Here is an 11,993-nt window from a genome sequence, read left to right as displayed (position 1 = left end):
CAGTTCTACACTTGAATAATAAGATTAGGATACACTTATGGGTTGTTAAAAATAATAAGGAAGATGAAATATGCTAAACCTTTCACATAAAAATCCTCTGTAAATATTTTTTATTATTTTTGCCATTACATAACCCCTCTGAGCAAGAATGAAGGTAGGATAAAGCATTTTTCAGTGAATCACCAAATAAAGAAAGATGAGAACAAATACATCATTATTATACTCATGAATTTCAAAGCACCATACTTTCAGAGTTCTTTTAAGAAATTTAATTCTCAGAGGTAGAAAAGAATAGTTGAAAAAATATTCACTTTTTTTTCCTGAAACTTGCCACCCAGATAAAATATCCAAGCAAATTATTTTTTTTGGAATGACAAACATTAGGATGTCTTGGTACTTATTGTCAATAATAGATGTCTCAATGTTAGTAGGAATAAGTAAGAGGATGTCATTCTCAAATCTTCCAGTCTTCATATGCCAATACTAGACACCCTCAAATCTTCCAGTCTTCATTTCTGATCATACTGAATTTCATAAATATTTTCAGAATATGCTTAGAGTCCCAATCATATTACTAAAGACACAGACTATGTTCGTCCTATAATTTCTCAATTTTATGATGCATATGCATTTTTTTGTTCTGATTTTTTTTAGTTAATATCTATTATTCATAATTCAGCTTAAATGCAACCTTTTCCACTTAACAGGTGTTGAAAGTCTCATTAATGAAAAGGCTCTGGGGCATTATATTGGATCCCAGCTCATCAAAGTCTTCTATTGGATCGCTCTGTATAAGTTCTTTCACACAGTCTTGCTCTTACATTGCTGGTCTCTTACGATCTTGGATTTCACACAAGAGAAGATTAAGAGCAAACGGTGACATTTCAGGAAGGAACACGAGGCAAAGAGATAGTGAGCGAATCGGAATTCATGTCTCCATTTGGAATACAAAGAGAAAATATGGGTCTGAGAGCTCCTTGGAAGGTGAGAGAAGAGAAATTATAAACAAGGGATCGCTCTGTCACATTGTAGAATGATATCTGCCCATACTCATAATCTAGGAAGACTCCCACTTTAAGCATTTGCTTTCTCAAGCAGACCTTTTTTAAAGGGGGAAAGACCCAGAAGGTGTAATTGGTCCCCATCAAGGATCCTGTGAGTAAGACTTTGGAAGCTTCAGGCATGTTGCCCTTTCTGTCTGCGGAGTCCTCCGATATGCCCAACTGCCACCTGGTTGCCTTTTCCACATCGACCTCCCAGTAGTGCCTCCCTGAGGTGAAGCTTTCCAAACCCATCACTGTAGCACTGAAGTCCAGTCTCCCTGGGTGGCACGGTACACCCTGCTGGAGATTTCCAACTCTCACTCTTCTCAGGTCCTCAGATAAGACTAGGCAGGGATGAGCTGTTTCAGGATCCAAAGTTATATGTCCTACAGGGAGAGAGAAATGAGTTACCCTAGGGGCTGAATCAAAGCCAATGGTGGAGACATGACTTCTGATGGCAGACCCTTCCTAACAAGCAGGCATGAGTCTCAGGCACAGACAAAGCAGAGGCAATTTAGGGGATCTCAGGGAAAGGGACCTCCAAACTATGCTTCAATAAATAGACAACATAGAAAAAAGTCAATAAAACGATACATAGGTACACAGTCTACCTAGACAGACACAATACAATAGAATAAGGAACAATATAAATAAGGAACCAAGGAGAGGTTTGGAAGTACCTTCAACCCTGAGGCTGTACAACTGTCCTGATAATCAGTCCCACCCAGACTTCACCTGGGATCCAACCCTAGCTCAATAAAGATCTTCTCTATGCTTAGAACAACCCAAAGCACCACCGGTGTCTATTAACAGAATAGTTCATTCATGGTTCTTTCCTCTATTCATCTTAAATATCCCGTGTTATGTAAATTCCTAAAATTGCTGACGTCAGGCACTCAACATTAAGTAAATCAAAGAACATATTAGCAAAGAAAACCTATGAAAATCCTCCAGAAAAATGAAGCTGATAATGAGGAAGCACAATGTAATTCCTTACACTAAGGAAAGTGATACCTGCCTTGTTCATATCTCGGACTGCCCTGTATCTCTTTCTGCTCAACTCCCAAATACTTTGATTTTTCAGGAGTTGGTCCTGAAATGTCCTTCTTTTACAATTTGTAAAATGGTGTATTCTCTTCCCTAAACGACCTCAGCTAGCCTCAGTATTAAATGTGTTCTGTATGTGCATAACTCACTCTGTAAACAAACTGACTAGTTAGATATAACACGTGAATTTCAAACCTAATATACCCAAAATGGAACTCCAGCTCCATCCCTTCTCTAGTCTTTACTTCTCAGTTAATAGAACCCTTGTTGCTTTAGTTGATGAAGCCATAAATCCGGAGAAGTCTTGTATTTCTTATTTCCTCTAACATCTAATGCAGCAGCAAGTTCTGTAAGTTCTATTACTTAACTTCAGTAAGTTAAATTAACTTAAGTCCCTGGTCTGGCAGCCTGATTCACATTATTAGAGTGGTCTCAAAAGCCACATGCCTTGAACAATAAATTGCAAGTTGTCCCAGACTCTTAGTATCTCCAGGAGACTGGCAGAAACAATGCAAATTCTCTCTGCAAACATACACACCTTTATTCATGGCTTCAAAGAATTTCTAAAATAATGATGGAGGAACAAAGAGAAACTTACTATCAAAAATAATAAGCACACATCTGCAAAACAGAAAACTACAATTGAGTGAGACTAGCAGAAATAAATCTGTAAGGAATTTTAAATAGTGGAATTTATTAGGCAAAGACTCTAGAATAACTTTGTTTGCTATGTTGGAAGAAAAATAAAATCTTAAAAATATCTATAGATTGTAGGGGCAGGGGTGTAGCTCAGCGGTAGAGAGCATGCTTAGCATGAGTGAGGCTTGGGTTCAATCTGCAGCACCCCTTCCCCAAAGCAACCCATCATCACCAAAAAAAGGTCTACAGGATGTAGGGAACTAAGCCAGCCTAAATCTGACAGAGGATCAAATATATTATCTAGAAATCAAAAGCAAAAAGTTAAAAGCTACAATGGATGATTACAAAGTAAGCTACAAACATGACTCTATATGTAAAATTCTTAACAAAATGTGATCACATTGAATATTACAATATATAAAATAGGTAAAACATCATCACCAAGGTTTACCCTGCAAATGCAAATAAGCATAAACTACATTAAGAAAATCAACTTCATAAAATACATATAATATTTATATCCTAAAAACTATAAAATATTAATGAGAAAAATCAAAGAACTAAACAGATGGAAACCAAAAGTTGGTGCATGTCTATAATCCAGCTTCTCTTTCTCTCCTCTCTCTCTCTCTCTCTCTCTCTATATATATATATAGATAGATATAGATAGATATAGATATAGATAGATATAAATATATATATATAGAGAGAGAGAGAGAGAGAGAGAGAGAGAGAGAGGGAGAGAGACAAGAAGACTCAATACTGTCAAGAAATCAATTCTCTCCAAACTGATCTACACAGGCAATGTAATATCAGTCAAAATTCCAGCAGTCTTACTTTGAAAAAGTCAACAATAAATCTGTAGGGCATGATGTAATGTGGGACATGTTGCATCAGAAAACAGGAAACTTAACTTGCTGTCTGCTACCCGCTTCCCAGTCCTGGGGCCACCTGTGGCTAAGAGAGCACCTAGTGATTAGCCAGAAGGCATAGCCATGGGTTGTGATGAAGAATTGGACCACCTCTAGGATAGGCTCAGAACCCTTCTGCCTCCACAGACAGCTCCTGTCTCCAGTTACTGCCTGTAGGATGGGTGTAGATGTAAATTCTCCCCACCCTGCTGACCTTTACCCTGATTGGCTCCTGTACATTATATTAGCTGTGTGCATTTTCTCAATAAAGGAGATCCTGCTTTGACTGTTCTCCCTGGCGCATCTGATTGTCCTCCGGGGAGGGAGGGCGTACTCCCCAATCTCTCCCGCAGGTCAGGAGGGAAGGGGGGGGCGACCTAAAAACCCAGACATAATAAATAAATAAAAAAACCTAGGATGCACAAAATTATTTTGAAAAAAAAAAAAAAAAGATGATTTGGAGAACTCACAGTACCTGCATTCAAGACTCCCTATAGAGTTATCCATCAAGCCAAAGTGTTATTGGCAAAAAGACATAATGATCAATAAACCTATTAGAGTCCACAAATCGGTCTGGTCATATATGTCAATTGATTTTTAACAAACATGCCAAGTAAATTTAATAGAGAAAGGATAGTGTTTCCAGCAAATGGTACTGAACAGAATGGATGACCACGTACAAAATAATAATAATCAGAGACTAGGGTGTATCTCAGTAATAGAGCAGATGCTTAGCATGCTTCAGCTCAATCTTCAGCACCACCAAAACAGAAGAAAAGAAAAGAAACAGAGGAAAGAGAAAGTTTGAACCATTTCTTAAGCCACATATAATTATTAACTCCAATAGACCTAAGTGTAAAACCTAAAACTATTAAACTTCTAGAAGAAAATCTTCCTTGGTTAAGGCAAAAAACAACACAAAACAGAAAAATCATTAAAAAAATGATGAATTGAGCTTTGTTAAAATTTAAAACTCCTATTGTTCAAAAGACATTTTGGGGAAAATTAAGAAGTGATTAAGACCATTCTATGAGAAAATATATGAGAAACATATCTGGTAAGCAATAACTAAATAAATATATGAAGAAATTCTAAACTCAATAAAATATACAACCCAATTTAAAAAATAGGGTCAACCACAAGTTGGTGCATGTCTATAATCCAGCTACTCAGGTGGCTAAAGCAGGAGGATCCCAAATTCAAGGCTAGTCTCAGCAACTTGGTGAGGCCCAGCACCAAGATAAAATGAAAAAAGACTAGAAATGTAGCACATTGGTAAAGTTGCCTCAGGGTTAAATCTCTCAGTACAGAGGGTGGGAGAACTATAGCTCAGAGATAAGAGTGCTTGCCTAGAATGCAAGAGGTCCTGAGTTCACTCTCTAGTACAACAAAAAGAAAAAAAAAAAAGGAACAGTTTGGAGATCTACTTCACAAAAGTAGAGATACAGAGGGTAAGGATAAATAAACACATGAAAATATACCCAATCATAAGTTATCCCAGATATGCGAATTAAAATACCCGTCTATTAGGGCAGATGTAATAAAAGAAATTGATGTTACCAAATGCTGGTGAGGATGAAGGGTGGCTGGCTCTTTCATAAAATATAAGTGAAAAATGGGAATGAAAAATCATACAGGCAACATAGAAAACAAGCTTGGAAATCCCACTCTACTGCACTGTGCTAAGAGAAAGAAGGCTGACCGCACACTGTATGACTCCATTGATGAGACAAGTGGGAAACACGGAACTAAAGGAGCAGGCTGTATCATTTTGTTCCATGTTGAAATTTCTCCCCCAAACTTTCAAGTAGCAGAATCTGCCTGTGATGATGTTGCAGAGTTGAGAAAATGATAAAGAAACTGCAGAGGAAATTTGCATATTTTTCCTGGTAGTTATCTAACAAGTACAGCTTAGTAAGCTCTTTAATTCTTAAACTTCTAGAATTTACTTTTATTGATGGTAGGACACTAACTTGATTCTCAACTGTAAAACAGAGTATCCTCTACTCACGGATCCTGTCAACTTACTTTGGAGCACTGGTAGCATCGGGTTCATTCCTCTTACTTGGCATGAACTCAGGTCTGTGATGCGAGCAGGCTCAAGGCACTGGAGCAGTAGTGACTCACTCCTGTTTAAAAAAGTGGCAATCTCAGTTATCTCCAGGCCCCTCCATCTAGAAGATGGATCTCATTACGTTCTATCAGTTCATATGACCGCCTCATCTCTACCCAATGTCCTTGACCCCCGTGTGAGCTCAACACACCAGACTCCTGATTCTGACTCAAAATTTTATATTGTTTTCAAAATGCAAACTTACCTTTCCAAATAATACCTTGCATTCTAGGAGGAAAAAAAGAGACAAGGTTACTACTGGGTATTGGAGCCACATATTTTGTGATATGTGCCCATGAAAATATCCTTTCTTGCAATATGAACTTGCCCCATAATGCGTTTTTAAGCTGTTTATTTTTAAACAGATATATAAAAACATAAAAATTATACATATTTGTGGGATATCAAGAATGTTTGACACATGTATACTTTTTTTTTTTTTTTAATGGTACTGAGGATTGAACTCAGGGGCACTCAACCACTGAGCCAAATCTCCAGCCCTTTTTTGGTATTTCATTTAGAGACAGGGTCTTGCTGAGTTACTTAGTACCTTGCTGTTGCTGAGTCTGGCTTTGAACTCAAGATTCTCCTGCCTCAGCCTCCTGAGCCCCTAAGACTATAGGTGTGTACCACCTTGCCCAGCAACATGTATACGTTGTATGTTTAAAGGAGGGTAAACATAACTGCCTCTTCAGAAATGCATCATTCCTTTATGGAAAAGACATTCAAAATCATTTCCTCTAGTGTTTTGAAACATGCAGTCTATTATGGTTTTCTATAACCACCATATTGTGCAATAGCATGCAAGAACATATTACTCCTATCTAACTATAACTTACTGCCCACTGATTAAGCTCTTCCTGACCATCCCTCCCACCATTCTTCACAGCCTTTGGTAATCACCACTCTACTCTTGACTTTAAGGAAACCAACATTTTCAGATTCCACATGAGTGAGTATGTGGTACTAGTCTTTCTGTGCCTGGCCTATTTCACTTAACATCATATGATCTCTAGTTCCATCCAAGTTGTCCCAAATTACAGAATCTCTCCCTTTTTTCATGCCTGAATGGTATCCCATCTAGTATATGCAACACATTTTCTTATCTACTCATCAATCAATGGACACTTAGGTTGTTTCTCTTTCTTGACTATCAGTGCAATAAACATGGGAAGGCAGATGATACTTTGACATACTGATTTTATTTCCTGTGGATATACACCCAGTTGTGAGATTGCTGGATCATACGACAGTTCTGTTCTTAACTTCTGAGGAACCTCCACACTGTTTCCCATAATGGCCACACTAACTTACATTCCCAACAAAAGTGCACATAATGCTTTTGGCAGCTGGAAAATTCGCCTCCGTGCATTGTTGAAGATCATTGGATGCTGTGTTCTGGAAGTGACCCCTATTAAATACTGTCTACGTCTCACTTCTCAAATACTGTAATGAAGGGTGTTTTCCAGAGTCTTACCTGGAGCAGTGTTAAGGCAGACTCCGCACACTTGTTCTTCAGCTCTGAGGTGATCCTTTGGAGGCTGCAGAGCTGTTCAGAAATCTTGACTTCACTCTCCTTCAGTTTATTCATGTTCTCTCTTCCCAAATAGTGCAGTCTCTGTAGAAGCATTCCTTTATTATTATTCAACAACTGGAATTTTTTCTTATTTACTAATTTGGCCATTTTTTTAAAAAACTGTTATTCTTCCTGCCAGCTCACACACACACTAAAGTAAACAAGACCATGATATCCTTCTGTGTCAAGCAGGGCAGCTGTCAATAGAAACTTAGGTATGATACCTAACATGTTTAAGTTGAGGCATGTGTGTGCACATAGTGTATTTACTCAGGTTAATAATATGTATATTTGGGGCTGGGGATATAGCTCAGTTGGCAAAGTGCTTGCCTTGCATGCATAAGGCCTTGGGTTCAATCCTCAGCACCACAATAATTAAAAAAAAAAAAAGTATTTTCTTTTACTATGGCATTTTGTTCAAAAAAATTTACTATTTCCTTCATTAAATTAAAATTCACCAAAATTACTATACTTTTTTTACAGATTAAATTACTTCAATTAATAAGATTAGATAATTAGCCAAAATATCACTTTTCCTTTTATTCTTCTAAATGTACTCCACCTAGTCACCTATGCACATTATTAAAACAAATGATGCTATATCATACTCTGTTGCTAATCTGACACTTTCTTTTTTCTTGAAGAATATTCCTCATCTGTACACACAGAGCCATGGTATCCCTTCTACAGGGTATTGATTGATATAGGTTTTATTTAATCTCTTAGTATCAATACATTCCAACATTAATATTAATGCCTACTATTTATCAATTGCTTAAAATGTGCAAAACACCAGTTAATGAGCTTTCTGTAGAATAACTCACTCAAAAAGCAACAATGCTAAAATTTAGAGGCCACTGTTATCTCCATTTTGTAGTTAAAGAAACTGAGTCAGAGGTTAAGCAACATGTCCAAGGCCACCTAGGAGCAAGTAGATGGCAGAGGACAAAAAGGAACCTCATTGAACTAGCTTCAAAGGTTAATTCTGAACTATGACTTTGTACTCAAACTCACTTTACATGTTTCTTGATTCACTTGTCTTTTCATATGGATGTAAATTTATTTGCAGTATAATATAGTAAAATTTATATACAACTTATAGGCATATTTTATCTTATCCATGTGCCTTTCTTATATACATGTGAGGATAAATTCACAGAAACAGAATTGCTATACACACACACACACAGAAGACATCTGTAGTTGTCACTAGGTATTTTACTCTAGTAAATTGACATAATGTTCAGGTCTTTTTCTCTTTTCCAAAATACTATGAGGATGTTATTTTTAATATCTCACTTGTAGCATCTCCTGGGACTTCTCCTCCAGCTCTGTGGCAAATCTGTTCAAATGATTCAGACTGACTCCTCTTATGTTTGAGTCACATTGGTATCTGTGCAATCTCAGGAAGTTCAGATCATTCTCTTCACTCAACAACCGGAACTGCATGCTATATTCAGACTCAATCATCGTTTTAAAATTCTGCTCCTCTTCCTGCATCAGATATTGATAGGACAGATTTCAGGTTAAACATGACAGATTGACCACAAATAGAGATCCTATTTCCATCTCTAACCACAATAAAAAGGCAAGGAAATACAAAGGAGAAGGGAAGAAATAAAAGGCATAAATCCAAAGAACAAAATAAATTTGAGATTAGTTAAGAAATCGACATGATCTTAAAACACGAAATGCAGATGAAGGAAGGTTACCTGGTTTCAAAAGCTACAGCAAATACAACTTCTAAGCAAAGAGGAAGAGACTGGGAAATTGGAAGGTGGTGTCAATGCTTGGGATACGGAGTGTGAGAAAAATGGAATCAAGGGTGGGAGACACCAATGTTTTTAGACTAAGCCATTGGAAGAATAGAGTTATGAAAATGTAAAAATATAGATAAAATTATGGAAAGGTTAGATCCCAAGGTGTATATACAAGTAACTCAGTTTGGGATACAATAAATTTGGTTTTGATTTGTCCATTAGACATGAGAGATACATAGGAAACTGAACATGAAGGCAATTCTTCTCTTCTATCATCTCCAACTGGACATTTATATTCTCTAAGAACTGTGTGTGAGAGAGAAGACTTGCAGTCTGAAAGTCTGGAACAAAATAGGGTTATGTATGGAGACACAGTTGGACATCAGTAATGGAATGTGCATAATATGGTGGTTTGAATAGCAGTTCTCAAACTACCATTCAAAAAACTTCACAGTTTATATGGTCACCAAAAATACACGAGGTGGTCATCCTCCTACGTCACTGTTATAAACCTTGTTATTAATCTATTTGATCTTTGCAAATGAGGACTGGAAACGCCATCTCACTAACATTTTAATAAAGTTAATTTGTATTTCCTCTTACCATGAAAAAAGTTCGGAATCTTTTTGTGTGTTCAAAACATATTTGCAAAAATTAAGACACACAACACACACACACACACACACACACAAGGCTGGACACAGTAGCACATGTCCATAATCCCAGTGATCTGAGAGCCTGAAGCAGAAGGATTTAAAGTTCAAGGTCAGCCTCAGAAATTTAGCAAGCTCTGATCTCAAAAACAAAACAACAACAACAACAACAAAAAAAAATAACAAAAAAGGGCTGGGGATATATTTCAGTGTTAGAGCACCCCTGGGTTCAATCCCCCTACTATGGGGAGTGGGAGCAGATGCACACACACACTAAACAAAGAAACAAAGCCAATAACAAAAAAGGAACAACATCAAAAAGAAAAAAAAAAATTGTAATTTCTTTTCTACAAACTCTCATTTTTCTTTCTCTTTTAATTATATAAGACAGTGGAATGCATTACAATTCTTATTACACATATAGAGCACAATTTTTCATATCTCTGATTGTATACACAGTGTATCCACACCAATTTGTGTCTTTATACCTGTACTTTGGATAATAATGATCATCACATTCCACCATCATTAATAACCCCATGCCCTCTCCCTTCCCCAAACTCTCATTTTTCTACATTTTTTTTCTATTGTCATATTTTCTTTTTGACTTTATTTATTTTGTGGCACTGAGGATTGAACCCATGGCCAAATGCATGCCAGGCAAATGCTCCACCACTGAGCTATATTCCAGCCCCTTTATTTTTATCTTGACAGAGTTTCACTAGGTTGACCAAGTCTTATTGACTTTTAAGAGCTCTTTATACATTAAAATATTGGCATTTCCCAACCCCCATGTACTTCAAATACCTTTTCCTGCTTTTGACATTCAACTTCATTTATATTATTTGCTATTCAATATTATTAGTAATTTTCCCCCAAGAATGAAAATAAGCACTAACCTGAATCACCCTCATTCTTTCTTGCTCATCAGTCAATATGCTCTTAGCTACGTCAAGTTTCATTCTCAATGTGTTCAATATTTCCTGGAATAATTTCTATAGAGAAATAAATAGCAGAATTCCAAGTAAGCTAATTAATTGCTCTAGAATGAGATCCTATCCATAGACAACTAAAAGGGTAAGCCATCTATTTGTTAGCTTTAAAGCTGAAGTTTCAATAAATATGACATTTCTTTTTGTCTTTTTTTTTTTTTTTTGGCACTGGACTTTGAACCCAGAGGCACTCTACCACTGACCTACATCTCTAGCTCTATTTATTTATTTTTTTCTTTTTCTTTTTTTAATTTTTTTTTTTAGTTGTAGATGGACACAATACCTTTATTTTTTTATTTCTATGTGGTGCCAGGGATCAAACCCAGTGCCTCACGCCTGCTAAGCAAGCGCTCTACCATTAAGCTACAACCTTGTCCCCTTTATTTTGTATTTTGACATATTGTCTCAATTAGTTGCCCAGTCTGGCCTCTAATTTATGATCCTCCTGTTTCAACCTCCAGAGTTGCCGGTATTATAAGTGTGTACCACTATACCTGGCTTGGTATTTCTTAATAGATATTAACTAAGAGAAAGGTTTTGAAGGATCAGAATATCTGTCCAATCAATCAAAAGGAGGAGTTGACCAGGTATTGTTTTGGAATTTGCACAAAACTTACCCTGTAATTCTCAGCAGCTTCTTGTATCCCATATACTACGTGATTCTTGTGCTCCTGGGACTGGAAGCACTTGCCGCAAAGTGTGACTTGGTCATTGTCACAGAACAGCTGTGGTGGTTCCAGGTGTGTCTCACAATAGGCATCTTCTCTGATATTGTGTTGTAGCTGGGGGTTGAGCTTTTTAGACATCCTGCTTTGCTGTCCCTAGTTGAAGATAAGGCTGCTTATTTCTGATGTCAAATAATTCCCTACCTCCTGAACAGAAAATGATGGACAGGCTTCCTCTGTTTCTCGAGCAGTCACACTTGGGAACATCAAGGTCTACAGTGAAACAAGCATCAATGACCCAAGAAGGTAGTCCAGGCACACAGAGCAGGTTGGTATACCCAGTCCTCCTCAAATCCAGCAAACCTTTGCCAGCCACATGCTTGAGGAAGGAGATTTATTATGTTGGGATTTACTATATAGAAAGGCTGTCCCAAGTTTTCTGACAATCTTAAGGAAAAGACTGAAAATTAATTACAAGCAACAGCATAACAGTCATTTACTGGGGGTAGGGTGTCTCAGTAAAAAGCACAATACAAATATGCAGTACATAACTAGGGTGAGGCAAAAACAAAGCACCTGTTTAAGCAGTGCATG

The 11,993-nt window shown here is 37.1% G+C and overlaps 1 protein-coding gene across 1 annotated transcript; it reads right to left on the bottom strand.

The window, feature by feature from the left end:
- Positions 1-884: 884 nt before the first annotated feature.
- Positions 885-11,540, bottom strand: Triml2 (tripartite motif family like 2). The gene is made up of 7 exons (XM_046459710.1): positions 11,352-11,540; positions 10,642-10,737; positions 8,629-8,823; positions 7,231-7,371; positions 5,959-5,981; positions 5,669-5,769; positions 885-1,429 (listed from the first exon to the last, which is right to left on the bottom strand). The coding sequence occupies exons 1-7, from the start codon at positions 11,538-11,540 to the stop codon at positions 885-887; spliced, it is 1,290 nt and encodes a 429-aa protein (XP_046315666.1).
- Between the last annotated feature and the right edge of the window lie 453 nt (positions 11,541-11,993).

Source organism: Marmota monax, unplaced genomic scaffold (assembly GCF_021218885.2).
Source record: "Marmota monax isolate L192 unplaced genomic scaffold, Marmota_monax_Labrador192_F-V1.1 WCK01_AAM20220418_F8-fsc00427, whole genome shotgun sequence".
In the NCBI taxonomy this organism is placed as follows: Eukaryota; Metazoa; Chordata; class Mammalia; order Rodentia; family Sciuridae; genus Marmota; species Marmota monax.
Note: the sequence above shows the minus strand (reverse complement) of the source record. Positions and strands in the feature narration are given on the sequence as shown.